We start from the raw sequence: 14,897 nt of genomic DNA, 5'->3' as shown, positions 1-14,897 counted from the left end.
CGTTTATTAGCAATTTACTAACGCGGCTATTAATTGGGAGCACCAACTCAACGCTAGCCTTTTCACTAGTGTGGCTAACATGCTGATTAGCATTTTGACTAGCATGCCGCGCATGTTTATTAGCATTTTCTAATGTGCTAACATTTTTATTTATTGAATTACTTTGAGCTAACTCGCTTGTTAGCATGTTTTGCTAGCATGGCTGACACGTATATTAGCATTTTTACCAGCATGTTCCCGAGCGTGCGTTTCCAGTCCGCTCGCTTGTTGTGAGATGAGGTGCAACAGCGCCCCCAGTCGTAGAGGATCGGTAACGCGCGCGCGCGCGCGCCCAGGGAGCGAGGTCACATGGTTGTTTTGGCTTCTTGTGTCCGCCGATAAGCGAATCCGGTTGGAAGCGGAACCAGGAGGAGCGCTGTACGGTCGGGCGACGTGGGCCGTTGTCATGGAGACCAATCAACCAACCAGCGCGCACGCAGCTGCAGCCGAGAATTCAGTTTGGCCTTGATCGCTCGCAGCTCCTCAGAATTGACCCAAAAGTGTCTGGAAGTCGCTTCAAATGTGGTTTTTTTCAAAGTCTCCTAAATAGGTTTCTAAAAGGGGTTTACAATGTCATAGTTGAGTTGTCATAACTGTCATCAATGTATATATACAAAAGTCTATTGTCGTCGAAATATGGTAAATATCATCAAAAAATCATGACTTGATTGAATTCCATCCCTCCATTTTCCAAAGCGCTGATCCTCGCTCCCGTAACACTTGATGGCTGTTTTCAAATGTCGCGTCGGTGTGCGAATGCATTGATGGCGACCGCTGGACTTTGCCGCCATCTGGCGGCGACCGCTTGCAACCGCAACCGCAGCCGCTTAGACGACCTCGACATCAAACAAAACACAAACATTTGGAACAGAGCAGTCGTCTTTTATTATGTCTTTCACATATGTATATATTTATTTCAATCTTTAATGACTACGTTGCACGTGCGTGTGATCCCAGCAGGTTCTGATTTAATGCAACATTTTGTTCTTTTTTTTTTTTTTTTTTTTTTTTTTTTTGGAAAAAGAAAATTTGCGGGCTCTGCCCTTAATCTCTTAATCTCCTCTCGGGCGTCAAGCAACATTGTGAGCCGGAAGCGCTCGGTCGGGGTCTACCTCGGAACCGGTTCCTTCCGGTGGTTTGAAATGAGGGTTGGGCCTCCAAATATACATTTTTGATCAGCAAAATATTCAAATGTGAACAACCCTCAGCTTCAACAAAAAAAACAAAAAAAAACAAACACACAACAAAAGCCAATCAGAAGCTGGGGTCAGCGCCTCACGGTTACCACGGAGACGAGTCGCAAAAGTACTCCGATACTCATTCCAGCCAACTCGAATGACTTCCGCCGATCGCTTGTGGCGTCACCACGGCAACGGCGTGTCCTCTGACGCCCCCCCCCGAAAATACATTCAAACCCTTCACTGCCCCGCAGTCCAATGCTAAACTAAATGCTAACATCCTCCGCCCCTCACGCACGGCCGGATGCGATTGGCTCCAGCACCCCGCCTGGCCCCGCCCATCGACGCTCTTTCCGACCTCCCGCCGACCCCGCACAAACTTCCACTTCCTCTCACCTCGCTGACCTTCGCTCACTTCCTGCCGCGATGTCACACGTCTTTATTATTATTTTTAAATAAACATTTGTTTTGAAACATTCGTTCGGGTTCTTTTGACCCCGCCCACAAAATGGCTGCGAACAAGTATTCATTCAGCTGAAAGTCGACAAGAATGAGTTTTAGGAACACACGAAGAAGAACAAAAATAGGCATTCTAAGAGAGTAAAGATGTTTTTTTTTTTTGTTTTTTTTTTTTAGAAAGACATCTTTTTGGGGGGAAATATTGTAATATTACAAGAATACAATTTTATAAAAATATTTTTGCAGGGTACATTTTCACCAAAAAGTTACTTATATTCATACAGTAGCAATTATGTCAGCCATTCATTTTTTCCCAGTCTCTTTTAAAAAAAAAAAAAAAAAAAAAGGATAACATTTTCTTACAATATGAAAAAAACCCACTAATTCTAGGATCAAATTGAATTTTATTCAGAAAAATATTTGCATTTTTATAAGAAAACAAAATATAATATTAAGACAATTAATTACCTGAACTGTAATTCTTTTTAGATCTAAATGCTGCGTTGCGTAAAAGTGGGAAATCGGAGTTTTGAAATTGATAAATTTAGCATCTCCGATTAACCTCGCACGCATGCTTTTGGGATGCGGGAGGAAAGCGGAGCGCCCGGAGAAAAGCCACGCAGGCACGGGGAGAACGTGCAAACTCCACACGGGCGGGGCCGGGGTTTGAACCGGCAACCTCACAAGTGTGAGGCAGATGTTCTAAGCGGTCGTCCGCCGTGCCGCCATATCCATCCGTCCATCCATTCTCTCGCGCTTATCCGAGGTCGGGTCGCGGCGGCAGTCGCTTTAGCAGAGACGCCCACACTTCCCTCCGCCCGGCCACTTCGTCCAGTTCGGCGTGTGCCGGGTCGTCCCCGGGGTCTCCTCCCGGCGGGACGTGCCCGGAACACCTCACCGGGGAGGCTTCCTAGTCAGATGCCCGAGCCGCCTCATCTGGCTCCTCTCGATGCGGAGGAGCAGCGGCGCTCGACTCGGAGATCCTCCCGGACGACCGAGCGTCTGGCCCTAACCTCTAAGGGAGAGCCCGGACGCCCTGCGGAGGAAACTCATTTCCATTTCGGCCGCTTGTATCCGGCATCGTTCTTGGGGTCGCGACCCACAGCTCGTCACCATAGGTGAGGAACGGAGATACATATACACACACACACACATATATATATATATATATATATATATATATGTATATATACACATATATGTATATGTATGTATATATAGACATATACATACACACACACACACACACATATATACATATATATTTATTTATTTTGTAGGTTAAAAGTCGAGAAAAAACTTTTTGGGGGTAAAAAACATTTTTTCACCACCCCCTATTTGTCAATAAAATAATTGTATTGTTTTGCATTATTGTTTGTATTAGAAGAAAACTACTTTTTGAAAGACATTAAAGCCTCGTCTTTTTTTAATATTGCAAGAACAGAGGTATTATTTTGAGGTATTCAGTCATATTTTCCCCCAAAAGGTTTTGGGCCTTTTTGTTTTAACATTAGGAGAAAAAAAGTCATGTTTAAAAAAAAAAACAGAGAAAAAGTTGTCATATTAAGAAAAACGACTTTACTCTCGTGGTGAATGTATTCTTTTCCCCCTCTGACAGTGTGTCCTAAATTCTACTTGGTTTAAGTCTTATGAGTCAAAACTCTGTTTGTAAAAATGAGTTTTGGGGATTTCAAATGACTATTTAATAAATAAATACATAAATAAATAAAAAAGAAATGATTCTTCCTTTTTTCCCTCTCCCATCGTAATGTCCCATGTAACCAGTGGGGTTCCTCAGGGTGCCCTTGTGGATCCTTTGGACCTTTTATTAATTAGCGTGTACACTAAAAATAAGCATTAGCTGCACTCGAGCGGGACATTACAAGTTATTTTATTTTAATTTTTCCATCCATCGATGGCCGATTTTTACAAATGAGCTTTGACTCACAAGTTTGTCACAATGGCGACCGGCGCTCTGCCTCATAAACACAAAGGGCACACCCGCTAAATACGAGATTATGAAAACGATAACGGGCCGTGTCGGAATTCATTTACTCGTTCCCTAACTCACATGAGATCATCATGGGATTTTTATACGTAGGAGCTCGCTCCAGTCGATAGTTCCAAAACAGTCCGCGAGAAATCCTCCTGTCGCGATTCAGGAGTCAGGAATGAAGAATGATTCCGAATGCAGATCCTTCACTCATGACGTAGTCCTGAATCGCTCCAAAGGGATTTTCACTGGACCTTTCAGGGACTAACTAGGCCTGCCGTGTAAAAATCCCTTTTGTAGCTATTCGGGTGGCGGCAATGAGCGAACGGTTCGGAACGCGGTCGCCGCGTTCCGAACCGTTCGTCGAAAAAAAAAAAAAATCCCTATGTAGCGACTCGTGATAGATTTCGAACCCAGCCAATGAGATGATTAGAGAATGAACACTACAAAGTAAGCCGTGTGACAAGCCCCGCCCCTTCCACTCTCCATCATGTGGCCCAGCCCTCCGTCAGCCGCACGCGCTTGACGGACGGGAGGAAGTCGCCGCCGCCGTCGTCGTACGAGCTCCCGCAGCCGGACGCGCCGTCGGCGGGCGAGCGGCCCGGACGGGCGCCGGTCAGCCCCGCCGCCCCCCCGCGCTCCCGGGGGGGCGAGGCCGGCTCCGACTTGATGTGAAGGTTCTGGTGGCCCGACGGGAAGTGGACGTTGGCGTTCTGACACAAATTCCTGCGAGATAGCGCACATTTGTTTTCAAAGAAGTCGTTTTACTCGATTAAAAAAAAAAAAACGCTCTAACATAACAATAATTGTCTATTTTGGATATATAAAAAGTGCTTGGATAAAAAGTGCATTTCATTTTTTGGGGAATATGATATGGTGTAGTTCTATTAGATTTTATTTCGACAGGAAGTCTTTGGAGGTGAATAAATCACATTTTCTAAAGGGAGAAGTTCTATTTTTGAAGATTAAAAATGCGATTTTTTGCAAGGGGAAAGTTGTAACGATATTAAACTCATATTATTTTGGCACCAAAGTTAGATTTTTCAAGAAAAAAGGTAATATTACGACGACTAATGTTAGTATTTGTTTCGATATTATCTTGGATTTTTTTCCGGTAAATGAGCTTTTTTGGGAGAATATTTTTTCAAAGCTTTTTCAGCCCAAAGTCGGCCTTTTTTGCTTTTTGACAAAAACATTTTTCCATTTCAGATTTTCTTTCAAGGTAAAAATGATGCGACAAGAACAAATTCACTGATTTAGAAAAAACTAGTATATGCGGAAACAATGTTGCGTTTACTTCAAAAGATCACAAGAGCGAGTTGCACGGGCGCGCCCTATTTTGGGGGGAATTGTTTTTTTGAGATTTCTTGAGCAAAATGTTGGATTTTCTACAGATAAAAAGATTTTGATTTTTTCGAGGTTGTAATGTTACAAGATCAAAAACTGGATTTTAGATGTTAAAAAGACTACTTTCTTGAACACATTCTAAAATTGCAATAACAATCATGTTTTCGGGGGGGGGGGTGAAATCCATTTTTGTTTTGTTTTTTAGCATCCCCTTTTTCAAGATTTTAGATCGGAAGTGAGGTTTTCAGATAAAAGGCACACATTTTTTCAATTTCTATCACTGATTTTGATTAAAAAAAACAATTTAATAGAATGCAAAATTTCCGATTTCTTTGAGGTTGTCGTGTTATGAAATTCAACTTGAAGCGGATGTCAACGTCAGCTACAATATCAAACGAAATCAAGATCTTTGGTTTTTGCAAAAGGGTCGCGCGTTTTCTTTTGCGTCGCTCACCCCATGTGACCGAGCGGAAGGTCGCGCAGGTCGCGGACATGCCGGTCCTGCTGCTGCCGCCGCCGCCGCCAGCCGCAGTCCGGACCGGCCGACCCGAAAGCCGTCAGGCAGGAGAGCTCGCCGCCCGGCGAGAACTCTGAGGAGCACGCAAAGGTTCCGCTTTTGGTTCCGGTCGCCTGCGGCGGACGCGGACGGGCGAACTCACCTGCGCCGTAGGACGACAGCGAGGACGGGAAGCCGCTCGTCCCGGCGGACGCGGACGCGGCGGGACTGGACAGCGTCTGCGCCGTCTGGGCGTGATTGATCCGAGCGTTCTGCGGAACCACAAAAGAAGAACGCACGCGCGCTTCAACGCACTTTTGTTGCCTTTATTCTTCTCGACGCTCCAAATTTGGCCGGCATCCTGGCGACGCGCGCGGTCTGCATTTTAGGGCTCGCGCTCCAAAACTCACTGACAAGTTCGAGAAAAAAAAGCACCTGCCGTCGTTGAACCGACTCGACCCGACTCGATGACAATGATAGGCGGAAGTCGATTCATCGCCAATCCCGGCGCCTCGCAGAAATCAACGGGCGCGAGCGCGTGGGAATACTTACGAGAAATCAGACCGGTCGGACGCCGGCTGGCCAAACGCGCACGCCGATTCTCAGATATCGCAAAAGCACAGCCATCGGAAGAGGCCAACGCGAGCGCTGGCCGACGAGCAGCCTTCTGTCGTCGAAAGGCGGACGAGACGCCTCATCGGGTGATCGGACCGATTAGATCAATCGGGTGCACGGTAAAATCACGACCGGATTCTATTCTACTCCTAAACTACGACGAGTGGGACACGGCTTCTCCTTAGTGGCACGCAAAAGTATGACTTTTTTTTTTTGTCCTGAAAATGATGATTCGATTGAAAAGTAGGTGCACAAAATGCGTCCATTTTTCTCAGAAGATCATCTAAGATTCTTTCATCTTGGAAGATTTGTCTGTTTTTCCAAAAAATGGCGTTTTCCAAAAATAATGCAATTACGTTATGTTATGTACGATGCAATTTTTACACTTTTATGTACAGAATACACTTTTCTGAGTTCCCATATTTAAGTGCAGTGTTAGTTTTCTCCGGGCACTCCGCTTTCCTCCCACATCCCAAAAACACGCGTGCTAGGTTGATTGAAGACTCTAAATTGCCCGCAGGTGCGAATGGGAGTGCGAACGGTTGTTTGCCGGTATGCGCCCTGCGATTGGCTGGCCGTCGGTTCAGGGCGTGCCCCGCCCCCTGCCCGACGACGGCCGGGATGGGCGGCGGCGCGCTACAGAAAATGGAGGGATGGATGGAAGTGCAGTGTTAATGTTCAAAACTGTACGTAATGTTTTTTTAAATGTTCGATGAACACTTGGGTTTAGTACACTACTGTATTGTAATGCCGGTCACGATAGCGGTGCTTGGAAAGCGAAGATTTTTTTTTTTAGAAGCTTCAGTACTTGGTGTCAAATGTTTTCGAACCGCCGGCTTGGAAAACGAATCTATAACTTATGTATTGTCAAAATGAAAGGTTAAAGGTCAGCCGTAACCACGGCACAAACAAAACACCCAGACACCTTCGCCGCCTCTCAGATAGTCACAACTTCCTCGAGCGCAACGGGTGGCTGCATAGCCTTCCCCCCTCGTGTGATTGAAAAAGAATCATAATAATGGCAATAATAAAGTCACGTAACGAGCGCCGACCGTAAAGTGGCGTCGCCTCAATTGGAGTTCGAGTTCGATAAGTTGCGACTGTTTGCGAGGCCGCGAAGGCGTCTGAATGCGATTGGACGAGCGAGTCTGCGGGTGGGGCAATGGCACCCGGGGATGGGCGGGGAGGAGCATATGCGAGAGGAAAAAAATAAAAAAATGAAAATAAATACAAATCTCCTTCGACGCCGAGCCGACAAGTTTCACCGGCCGCCGTAAAATTGGCCGGACCCGTCTATCGTGGCGCAACAGCGAAAGGTCGGCGGGAAGTTCGGGACCGACTTTACTCCGACTGCACCGGTGCATCGCAAACGTTTTAACACGTAGCGCCAAAATATTCATTGGCCTTCCAAGTATATTGTTCGGAAAAAAATGCGGTATCGCGGCAGGCCGCGGCACGTACGATCCGATATATTGCATGCGCAGCCACGCGTCCGTTTTCTGCACCGCTTGTCCTCACACGGGCGTGCCGGCGCCCATCCCGGCAATCTTCGGGCGGATTCGAGGTACGCCCTCCACCGGTCGCCGGCCAATCGCAGGGCACATAGAAAAAAACAAGCGTTGGCACTCACATTCACACCTACGGGCAATTTAGACTCTGCGATTCACGCGTGTTTTCGGGACGTGGGAGGAAAGCTTGGAAAGCCCGGAGAAAAGCCGCGCGGGCACGGGGAGAACGTGCAAACTCCACACGGGCGGGGCCGGGGATCGAACGCCGGTCCCCACAACTGCGAGGCAGATAGATATGCTAACGCAGGAGCTGCGTTCACAATCATTCCCTCAATCGCTACAAAGGGATTTTCGGTGGACATTTTCGGCCCGCCATGAAAAACAAATTCCCTTTGGAATGAAATATAAGTGAACTGCGCTTGGGCGGTGATTCATTTGCGCACCAGTAGAGGGAGCCTGCGTGCCACGAGCGGTACTTGTAGCGCACTTTGTGCGCTAGCATACACGGAACAACGCGACATAAATGCGAGTGCGCGACTTACCGAGATGAGGTCAAAGTGCTCACACTAGGGGTCAGCGGCAGCGAATGAGCTGCAGACGGGGGTTGGCCCAATAAAACCAAATGTATTTGCATAAACACATCGTGCCAAGGCACTCACCGCGGTCGGCACGTCGCCGCACTGGTTGGCGGGCGGCATCGGGAGTCGTAGGTCGGGCTCGCGGCTCGCGCCCGTCGGCGGACTTTTGTCTCGAACGCCCTCCGGTGACATGGCGACGGGGGAGGGGCACCGGTTGCCGTAGACGCCGTTGCCTGGCGGAAGGGGAAAACAAATCCCCTTCAAGGGGTCGCCGCCGAATTGTGCCGGCCGACGCGCGACGGAGGCGTCCACGAACATGAAGAGGACTTACCCACGCCGACAACAGCGTTTGTCAGCTCGGAACCCGACAGGCCTGAAAAGAACATTTGGGAAAAGATTGACTATTTCGTTTGGATTTGTTTCGCTCTTCATGGCAGAAGTCTCAAAGGGCTGCTGGCAAAGATCGACGGCAGCCCCCGAACTAAGCCTAACCCGAGCGGGCAAGGAAAAACTCCAAAGCCCGTTTGGGGAGAAAGGAAGAAACCTTGAGGAGGGACCGCCGAGGGATTTGGCAGCACTTTGAACCAAAATGGCCGACTTCCTGCGTCTTGAGAGGTTTTTGCGGGTCTCCTCGTGACGACCGCTTCACCGAATGTTATGTCGCTCAGTGGAACCGCCGCATTTGGAATTCAAACCCAAATGTTTTGAGGTCGGGGGACGTTTTTGTGGCTCCGCTCTCCCAAATATAGAATATAATGTCGCCATATCAAACTGCCTTTGAGGGTTGAGAGGTCGGAATTCATTTGAAGGAGCCGCCAAAATGGCCAAAATGACCCTTAAGGGGCCACCTTGAACCAAAATGGCTGACTTCCGATGTCTTTCAGGCACGCCGTCGTGAAACTTTTCGTGGGTTTCATGTGACTAAGTGGGAGTGGCTTGTGGGGCTCGATGTGAAAAACCTTCCAGGAACCCCAAAATGACAAAAGCGCTTCCGACTCAAATGGCCGACGGCTTTTTTGCGGGTCTGCTCATGACGCACACGTCGACGGAATTTCAAGTTGCAAAGTCAAATTGGCTTCGGGGGCTGCATCTTGGGAAATTCCGTAACAATGCGGCCGTTCACCTGCGTCTCCCCCGCCGGGGGGCCGCCGGGGGGACGCGGCGCTCCTCTGCACGGCGGCGTGGTGGATCGGCGGCAGGTTGTGGTCGCCCGCGGCGCCCCCTATGCCAGGGTGGGAGTACAGCAGCGGGGAGGCGTTCATGCCCATGTCGTAGTTGGAGACGGGCAGACCCTGCGTGTGTGTGTGGAGGGGGGAAGCGGGGGGGGGGGGGGGGGGGGGGGGGGGGCGTGGTCAGCACATTGCACAAAACTCAACAAAAACTGCATTCTTCACAATTGCTGGGGGGGAAGATGGACTTTTCAAAAGTTGGACGCTAATGTTGTCTTAATCTTAGCTCATTTTCATCCTTTATTAAACATATCGCAAATATTTTCTTTAAAAAAAAAAAAAAAAAAAAAAAAGTCTTTATCTCTTAGGTGTAAAACATCTACAAAAAAAGTTGTATTGATTTTGGAAATGAGTTGTTCGAAATGTTGTACTGTATATTATAATTGTATTTTTTTGGTCATTTTTTGAGAAAATTTCGACAAATCTGTATTTTAGCAAAAGTTATTTCTTTATTTTGTTTTGTTTTTTTAAATAGTATTTTTGGAAATGTTGAACTGTAATATTGTTTCTATTTTTTTAACTGAACCGATTGTCACATATATGGTTTCAAAAAACATTTTTAAAAAATATGTTGCTTAAAAAAAGTTGTACATTTGGATGATGGTCATTTATTTATTTATTGTTCGGGTTTTTCTTTAGAGTTGCACTGTAATTCATTGGGGGAAAATAGAGTCACAGAAAATAACCCGAATGTATTTCCACGAAATGTCGTTCGTATTCCAAGTGAGTCAACAACGATAAGAAAACAACTTTTCTCGAAGAAAAATGGCGCAAACTCACGCAGATCCTGTGCCTGGTGAGCATCAGGTCGATGTCGTCGTCCAGCAGTTTGGCGAACTTGTCGTCCGCGTCGGGGCTCTGACCGGCAGAGTCGTCCGCCTCCACGTCGGGACTCTCGCCGCCGCTGAGGCCTTTCTTGCGCAACGTCTGCGCGCACACACCGATACCCAACTTTTTTGCAAAAGATATAACATTGGGAAAATATTGTATATTTTGACAAATATATAGTTCTGGGAAAATGTCGGACTTCAAAAAAAAAAAAAAAAAAACCTTTTATCGAAAATACGCCACTATCCTATTTCTACTGAAGACAAATGTGGCTGCAACGACTGGTCCGGCCACTCGGGGGCGCCACGGCAGCGCTAAACGAACCGGAAGTCAAGCGAGCGAACGTCCGTCCTGGCTTTCGGCCTTCGTCAATAGCGCCGGGGTCTCCGTTCCGGCGGGCTCGGGGCGAAAGGCGGACCTCGCGGTTCGCGAACCCGCGTGAAGCCGCTAACATCCGCCCGGCAAACAACTTCTCATTTTTACAATCATTTGCGCCACGAGCGAATCGCAGGAAATAAAGATCATTTCCATGCACGTCATGACGAGTTTTTACACATTTTGACAACAGATTCGACACGAAACACACACCAGATGGAGCATAAACATACACAAAGCCACCAGCGCGCTTGTCTAAACACACGCGCCAAACGACACACAGCTGTCGCTTGGCGCGCGTCCACCTCGGCACCGGCGCTCGGCGGCCGGACGTTCCGTTTGACTTCTTCCGCGCCGGACCCCCGAGCGCTACTCTTTGAAAAGCGAATCGTCGCGCTTCGCTCGTGACTGAAAAGCGCATCGTTCTCCTCATCCTTTTCTTTGCGTCGACGTGTTCGCCGAAGGGCGATCGGGAAAGCAATCGGTCACCCGTCGAGCTCGAACCGCTTGGTGACTAACGATCGCATCCTCCCTTACGCGATGCCGTCGCACAGAAAGCTTCTGTTACTTCCGCCACGTCAACCCTCCCTATTGATTCCGGCCTTCCTATTTCGTGTACGATCTGGAAAACGAAGCCCCCCGGAACCCGCCGCACGGTAGCTCCCGAAGTCGCGATGAGCTCACGAGACGACGAGACCCGCCGGGCGTTTCCCGACGGCGCCGCGTCAGAGTCGTGCGATCGGATCTCGCCGTCCGGCGGGCGGAAAGCGGCGACGCTCCGCGGCGGACGTTTGCACCGGCAACAAAAGGCGGGCCCGTACGCTTCATGGGCAAACAAGGGACGATTCCGGATTCTCCGGGAGGCGATTCCTCTGCGGCAACCTGACCTGGCCGGAACTAGTAACATTTGGAGGACTTTTTGTCTCGGAACTATTGTCCATTTATTCTGGAGGTCCAGGAATCTACTTGGAACCTGTTTCATGACTTCCAGAAAGTTACAAACCAGATGAACGGGCAGTTTCAGGAACTCGGACTACCGACAACTAAAAACTTCCTTCCCAGAACTAGTTACTTTTGAATCACCATTGTGTTCGGACTGCGGGAACTATTGTCGAAATCTAGTTCCTGGTCATTCATCAGGGCCAAAACAAGATCCTGCTGGGTTGCTAGTATTTGGGAGAGGTCCTTGAAAACCTCAGTAGAACTCGAAACTACGAGTGCCGAGAATGAAAAGCTTTTGCAGTTCCTAGCGCAGCGACTATTGTCCAGTTTCGTTCTGCGTTCATTTATCGGCGTGAGGAAAAAGGTCCTGCTAGCATTTGGGGTGGAATAGCTCGTAAATACGGCAGGGTTCCTGGAACTAGGAACCTTTGAAGGACCTTAGTGTGTTTGGACCGAAACAACTATTATCTCAATTTAGTTTTGGGGAAATCTATCAGGGTAAAGAAGAGAAAAAGAACAAGGAAAAGAATAATATCAGAACAACAATACAAAGTCATACAAAAGATCCTGCTTGGGGGGGGAGGAACTTTGGCGAGGCCCACCAACTCATTCCAGGGAGATCCTGGAATTTACGAGTTCGGGAACTTTGTTCCGGAAATAAAAGAAACTTTTGGTTGGTCAGCAAAAAAAAAAAAAAAAAAAAAAAACTTCACACGCCTTCATTCTTTCCTTCTTGTTCTTCTTTTCTTCATTCTTTCCGTTGACGTAGGCGTGCACGCACACGCACACGCACACGCTGACACCACAGCCGCTCTCGCGCTATTCTTAGCCTGCGTTCTATTTTTAGGACGGTGCCGCTTTGCAGCCATTAGCGGCAGGGAGGAGGCCGCCGACGCCGACGCAAAACACACCGCAGAGTCACGCCAGGTCACACGACACAACGCGCAATGGGACAACACAACACGAGAGAAGGCAACACAAGACAAGACGACGCAACATTAGACGACGCATGGTAACAAAAGTCAAAACAGCATAAAAATGACCACAACTCAACACAAAGAAAGGCAACACCTTATAAGGCAACACAAAACAAAGCAACACGACACAAACGAAGACAACACGGCACGACCCAAAACAACTTAACACAACCGATCACATGATACCACAACATAAACAAATAAACAAAACAAGACAACACAACTCAAAACACCACAATACAATTAACACAACATACCTCGAGACAACACAAAATAACACAATACAACACGTTAAAAGACCACGCGACACAAAGACAGTGCATAATAACACAACACAACACAACACAAAAAAAACCAAGAACAAAACACAAGACAAGACAACATACCAAAAGAGAACACAACACAAAAGAACAAAATCCGACACAGGGCAACACAACACGAAACAACGCAACCACAAGAAAACCCAAAAGAAAACAAGACAAGATGAAGACGACACACGGCAACACAATGTTGTCGACCCGGTGGACGAGTTGGGAAGCGCGGCGAGGTCGCGATTTTGCTACGCAATCGCGACCTCGCCGCGTCGCGGATTACGCTAACGAGCTCCAAGCGGATGGCGGCAGATTCGGCGGGATTAGGCAAAACCACGGCAGATTAGAAGGCGCCCGCGGCACACACCTGCGGCGTGGACACGTGTGTTCGCACACGCGAACACACACACGCACGTGTCACGTTACAGTGATTGTTGTGCGACACTGAGATGATAGTTGCGTTGTTACAGTGTCGTGTTACCGTGTGGTGAGTGTTGTGTTAACAATGCGATGATAGTTGTGTTACAGCGTTGCGCTTCAAAGCGGAGTGTTGCGTTACAGTGTGTCATGGTTAGTGCTGTGGAGCAGTTGTGTTCCACAGCTGATTGTTGTGTTAGTTTGTCACCTTATGTGTGAGGGTACCTACCTGTGCTAAAATCTTTAGGATGTTGTGTTACAGTGAAATGTCGCGGTCCAACGCGTCTGTTGTGTTCCAGTGTGATGACATTTGTGAAAGTTGTGTTAGCGTGTTGTGTGACAGTTCGGTGAATGCTACGCTCGTGTTGTGTTACATTGCGATGGTAGCGGTGTTAAATCCCGAACGTGGTGTTACAGTCCGACGAGTGTGACGATAGTTGTGTTTGAGTGTAGCGCTAGCGTGTCGTTGTGTCACCTTATTGTGTCGTGACGTGACGTGATGTCATGTGGCGTTTTGCCGTTGCGTCACACTGCGATATACGTCGCGTCGGCGTGTTGTCGCCGCACTCGCCGATGCGATGACGTCGTCGAAACGTTACCGACGACATCGCCGGCCATTGAATGAGAGGTCGCTTTCGGAAATCTTCACGATTACAATTTTAGTTACATTTGAAAAATCGTCGCGAAAGCTCCGATGTCCGATGTCCCCCCCGCCCGCGTCACTTCTGTTATCCCAAGGCGACGCTTCCGGTCATGTGGCATTCTGTCTCAAGCGTGACCTACTTTTCCAAATACGACCTCGTGGTGCGACCCATTAGCCGGCGGGAGATTTTGAAAATGGATTTGAATCCGCTTGGTTTTTGGGCGTCGTGTTGATGTTGATGTTGTTGATGATGATGATGATGATGATGATGATGATGCATCGATCCATCACGAAGAACACTCACGGATCGCGAGGACTTCTAATGGCTCCGAGCGCGTCACGACACGGTGACTATTGGAACGCCGCATCTCGCCAACAGTGTCGAGTGCAATCTGAAATGTGAGCCCGCCCGCGAGGGCGAGCGCGAAGCGACTCACGTGGACGATGTCGGCGTTGGTCCGGCTCTCGTGCGGCTCGTTGTACTCGGTGTACTTGAGCAGCACCTTGTCCATGTCGGTGCTGGCGTACTGGAAGAGCTTGTCGGTGCCGTTGAAGACGATGAGCGCGATCTCGCAGTCGCACAGCACGCTCAGCTCGTACGCCTTCTTCATCAGGCCGAACTTGCGCTTGGTGAAGGTCACCTGGGGGGGCAACGCGAGCGTCACTAGCGCCCCCTGGGGACCCTTCGATTTTGCTATTGTCCCTCAAATGTCGGGGCTCAGAACATCCGACCGTTTTCTGAGCCGGAGCCCATCCCGACGATCGCCGGCCGATCGCAGGGCGCGCACACGAACGAACAACCATTCGCACTTACGGGCAATTTAGAGCGTTCGATCGACCTAGCGCGCGTGTTTTGGGGATGCGGGAGGAAAGCGGCGCGCCCGGAGAAAAGCCACGCGGCCACGGGGAGAACGTGCAAACTCCACACGGGCGGGGCCGGGATTTGAACCCCGGTCCCCACG

General features: G+C 48.7%; 1 protein-coding gene across 3 annotated transcripts in view; it reads right to left on the bottom strand.

Annotated features, from left to right (window-relative positions):
* Positions 1-1,018: 1,018 nt before the first annotated feature.
* LOC133413467 (myocyte-specific enhancer factor 2C-like) overlaps positions 1,019-14,897 on the bottom strand; it is a 24,516-nt gene continuing 10,637 nt past the window's right edge. For all 3 annotated transcript variants that reach the window (XM_061697912.1, XM_061697911.1, XM_061697913.1), the window contains 8 exons: positions 14,373-14,576; positions 10,223-10,369; positions 9,337-9,505; positions 8,545-8,586; positions 8,295-8,446; positions 5,676-5,784; positions 5,471-5,606; positions 1,019-4,395 (listed from right to left, as the gene is read on the bottom strand). In XM_061697912.1, the coding sequence (XP_061553896.1) occupies positions 4,158-4,395; positions 5,471-5,606; positions 5,676-5,784; positions 8,295-8,446; positions 8,545-8,586; positions 9,337-9,505; positions 10,223-10,369; positions 14,373-14,576 (1,197 nt within the window). In that variant the 3' untranslated portion in view covers positions 1,019-4,157. The remainder of the gene's footprint in view (positions 4,396-5,470; positions 5,607-5,675; positions 5,785-8,294; positions 8,447-8,544; positions 8,587-9,336; positions 9,506-10,222; positions 10,370-14,372; positions 14,577-14,897) is intronic.

The sequence above is a fragment of the Phycodurus eques genome, chromosome 15 (assembly GCF_024500275.1).
Source record: "Phycodurus eques isolate BA_2022a chromosome 15, UOR_Pequ_1.1, whole genome shotgun sequence".
Classification (NCBI taxonomy): domain Eukaryota; kingdom Metazoa; phylum Chordata; class Actinopteri; order Syngnathiformes; family Syngnathidae; genus Phycodurus; species Phycodurus eques.
This window is presented reverse-complemented; position numbering and strand designations above follow the sequence as displayed.